The sequence below is a fragment of the Loa loa genome, assembly GCF_000183805.2.
Source record: "Loa loa unplaced genomic scaffold supercont3.106, whole genome shotgun sequence".
Lineage (NCBI taxonomy): Eukaryota > Metazoa > Nematoda > Chromadorea > Rhabditida > Onchocercidae > Loa > Loa loa.
The window spans coordinates 7,270-8,825 of NW_018108286.1; the positions used below are offsets into that span (position 1 = coordinate 7,270).

The following is a 1,556-nucleotide window of genomic DNA, read 5'->3' on the forward strand; positions in this document are numbered from 1 at the left end:
TGTGTGTGTGTGTGTGTGTGTGTGTGTGTGTGTGTGTGTGTGTGTGTGTGTGTGTTTGCATGTGTGACGGGCCATATAATCAGTTATAACCTAATCAGTTCTAATCAATTAAAACTTAATATCCAATTCTATTATGCCAAAATCTTTATCACTAGGATGATTCCAATATAATTAACTTAAAATCAAAGAATTAAAATTTTTTTTGTGCCAACTTTTTCCAAGTGAATCATTTTGTTTTACAATATTATTAAAAATGAATGTACCAGCTTCTCGATTTACTTCTGTGATAGCACTTGTTGTGAGAGCTCTTCCTATTACTTCATCTACTGATGTATAAACCTGAAACAGATCGAAAATTGAAATTGGAAATAATTAATTTTAATTTTGACTTAAATTTAAAAACTTACAATTTTCCAGTCGGTAATTGCTACAATTAATGCATCATCAGCGCATTGACCACGATGTTGCCGTCGTCGTAACATTTCAGCAAATACCTGAACTGTACGATTCCGGCTAACCGTATTCCTGAACATGATAATGTTTCGTTTATTAAAATATTTTGAATGAATGTATCTATTTTTCTAGTTTTTCTGGAATGAAAAGAGTTTGTAAAAATTACATTCAATTATCATGAATCGGAAAGAAAAGTCGCAAAAATTCAATCAAAACAATCAATCCATCACAAATTCTTGTCGTAAATTCAAAAATAATTTACGATAAATAAACTAGAAAAAAGAATAAATCAATAATTTATATATTTCAGCATTAATTATTTTAACACACAAACGAAATATATTTACATCATATCATCGTTTATCATCTCAATTGATCTCATAACAGCGATTGATATCGTATATCCACGTGGATTAATAGTTGAACAATGTCCATACAAATTATCATCTTTTAAACATGGACACTTTGTCGCATAACGAATTTGTTGCAAATAATGCGATAAATATTCAGCTCCTAAATGACAACATATAAAATTATCATATTATTATCAGTAAGAAAAAAAAGTAGAAGAAAAATGTTTACATATGATTAAGAATAAACATTAATTAAACTTACCGGAAAGTGTTTGATTAAAACGTCTCAATAATTGATCCGGATCACATGCTAATCCTGGAGCGTTAAGATTACAAAGATCCGGTTTAATTAATGAATCCGGAAATGTTTCAATGGTATAATTCGGCAAACAATGAATAAATGGAAATATCAATGATAAGAAAGGAATAATAATAATAATAACATTGATATGAATTGACATACTCCTTGGATGTAATCAATGCATTACTGTAAATTCAACAATTATATTCGCCATATAAATCATATCAAGATTCTAAAATTGAACTTTTCGAAATATTTGATAACAATGATTAAGATCATTGATAATACCAATGATCTCTCCTAAAGTGTAAAATATTTGATAATAATGATTAAGATCATTGATAATATCAATGATATCTTTTGAAGTGTGAAATTCTTATAGATTGTTAAAGTTGAATTTTAACTGTTACTTTTAACAAATAAGATGAAATTGTTGAAGATTGAAAATG

The 1,556-nt window shown here is 27.7% G+C and overlaps 1 protein-coding gene across 1 annotated transcript in view; it reads right to left on the reverse strand.

Annotated features, from left to right (window-relative positions):
* The window catches only part of LOAG_15463 (hypothetical protein), a gene marked incomplete at both ends in the record, with an annotated part of 3,046 nt that extends 1,779 nt beyond the window's left edge, over window positions 1-1,267 (reverse strand). Inside the window, 4 exons of the mRNA XM_020448946.1 lie at window positions 264-339; window positions 408-525; window positions 801-966; window positions 1,069-1,267. Coding sequence (XP_020300941.1) covers window positions 264-339; window positions 408-525; window positions 801-966; window positions 1,069-1,267 — 559 coding nt within the window. The remainder of the gene's footprint in view (window positions 1-263; window positions 340-407; window positions 526-800; window positions 967-1,068) is intronic.
* Between the last annotated feature and the right edge of the window lie 289 nt (window positions 1,268-1,556).